This window comes from Pteropus vampyrus, unplaced genomic scaffold (assembly GCF_000151845.1).
Source record: "Pteropus vampyrus isolate Shadow unplaced genomic scaffold, Pvam_2.0 Scaffold601, whole genome shotgun sequence".
Lineage (NCBI taxonomy): Eukaryota > Metazoa > Chordata > Mammalia > Chiroptera > Pteropodidae > Pteropus > Pteropus vampyrus.
This window is the reverse complement of record NW_011889382.1, coordinates 65,004-66,118: the sequence shown is the minus strand read 5'-3', so window position 1 is coordinate 66,118 and position 1,115 is coordinate 65,004. Positions and strand designations below refer to the sequence as shown.

Below are 1,115 nucleotides of genomic sequence, written 5' to 3'. Positions count from 1 at the left end.
GACTTTGAGGACACAAGGGAGATGAGGAGCCTTCACTCCCAGGCAGTGACCCTGGATGAACCTGGGCCCATGGAGGCAGCAGCAGAAGTAGAAGGAGCAGAAGCCACAGATGCAGCCTGAGCGGGCGCTGCTGGGTGTTCCCACTCCTGGCAGATGAAAAAGGGGTCCTGGTCTCAGTTCTCCACAGGCCTGAGCTCTGTGTGAATACCGAGGCTGCTGTCACAGAGGTGCACTGAGTATCAGCATCGTCCTAAGACACCAGCCCAGTGATGATTAAGGAGCTGGAGGTGCCAGATCTGAATCAGGTAATCAGACAGGACCCTGAAGGTCGACTCCTATAATGATAAACGCAGGATTAGGAGCCCATTCCTGGCAGTACTTGCTACAGGGACCCGTACTTGACATGATTGATATTTCCTGATTCAGATGGGACTGGATTCTGTGTACCTAGTTGTGCCCTAACCTGTCACAGAGTCTGTCCCTAGAGCAGCCAAACCTTGGTCCCCAGAAATTGCTCAACTTGAGAAAATTACTCAATCTGTTGCCAACAAGGACAGACTTGGGGGCAGAATTCACAGGATGTGGACACATTCTCTAGACAACATTTCCCTGGGGTGGTTCTCAACCTTCACTTTTAGGTCGAACACTCAAAGAAGGCGTATGGCTGTCTGGTCAGAGCAGTGGGGTCGGCTCAGGGAAGCCCCACTGCACAGGAAACAGCAGGTTCTTGTCTCACTTCCCCACAGGCCTGGAGCACTGTGCGAGCATCTAGACTGCTGTCATATGTCTGGCAGTAATAATCGGCCTCGTCCGCAGCCTGGAGCCCACGGATGGTCAGGGAAGCTGAGCTGCCAGACTTGGAGCCAGAGAATCGGTCAGGGACCCCTGAGGGTCGTTTGTTATTATCATAGATGAGGGTTTTTGGGGCCGTTCCCGGGAGCTGTTGGTACCACTGCACATAGTAACCACGCCCGATGTTGGAACTGCTTCCAGTGCAGGAGATGGTGACACTCTGTCCCGGGGCCCCAGACACTGAGGACGGCTGGGTCAGCACAGACTGGGCCCAGGAGCCTGGAAGAGGGAGAGACACAGAGATGGTGATGCTGGGGCTGGAG

General features: G+C 54.5%; 1 gene segment (V, D, J or C); it reads right to left on the bottom strand.

Annotated features, from left to right (window-relative positions):
- Nucleotides 1-691: 691 nt before the first annotated feature.
- LOC105308622 overlaps nucleotides 692-1,115 on the bottom strand; it is an 890-nt gene continuing 466 nt past the window's right edge. The window contains 1 exon segment of the V gene segment in view: nucleotides 692-1,071. Within this exon segment, the coding sequence occupies nucleotides 692-1,071 (380 nt within the window).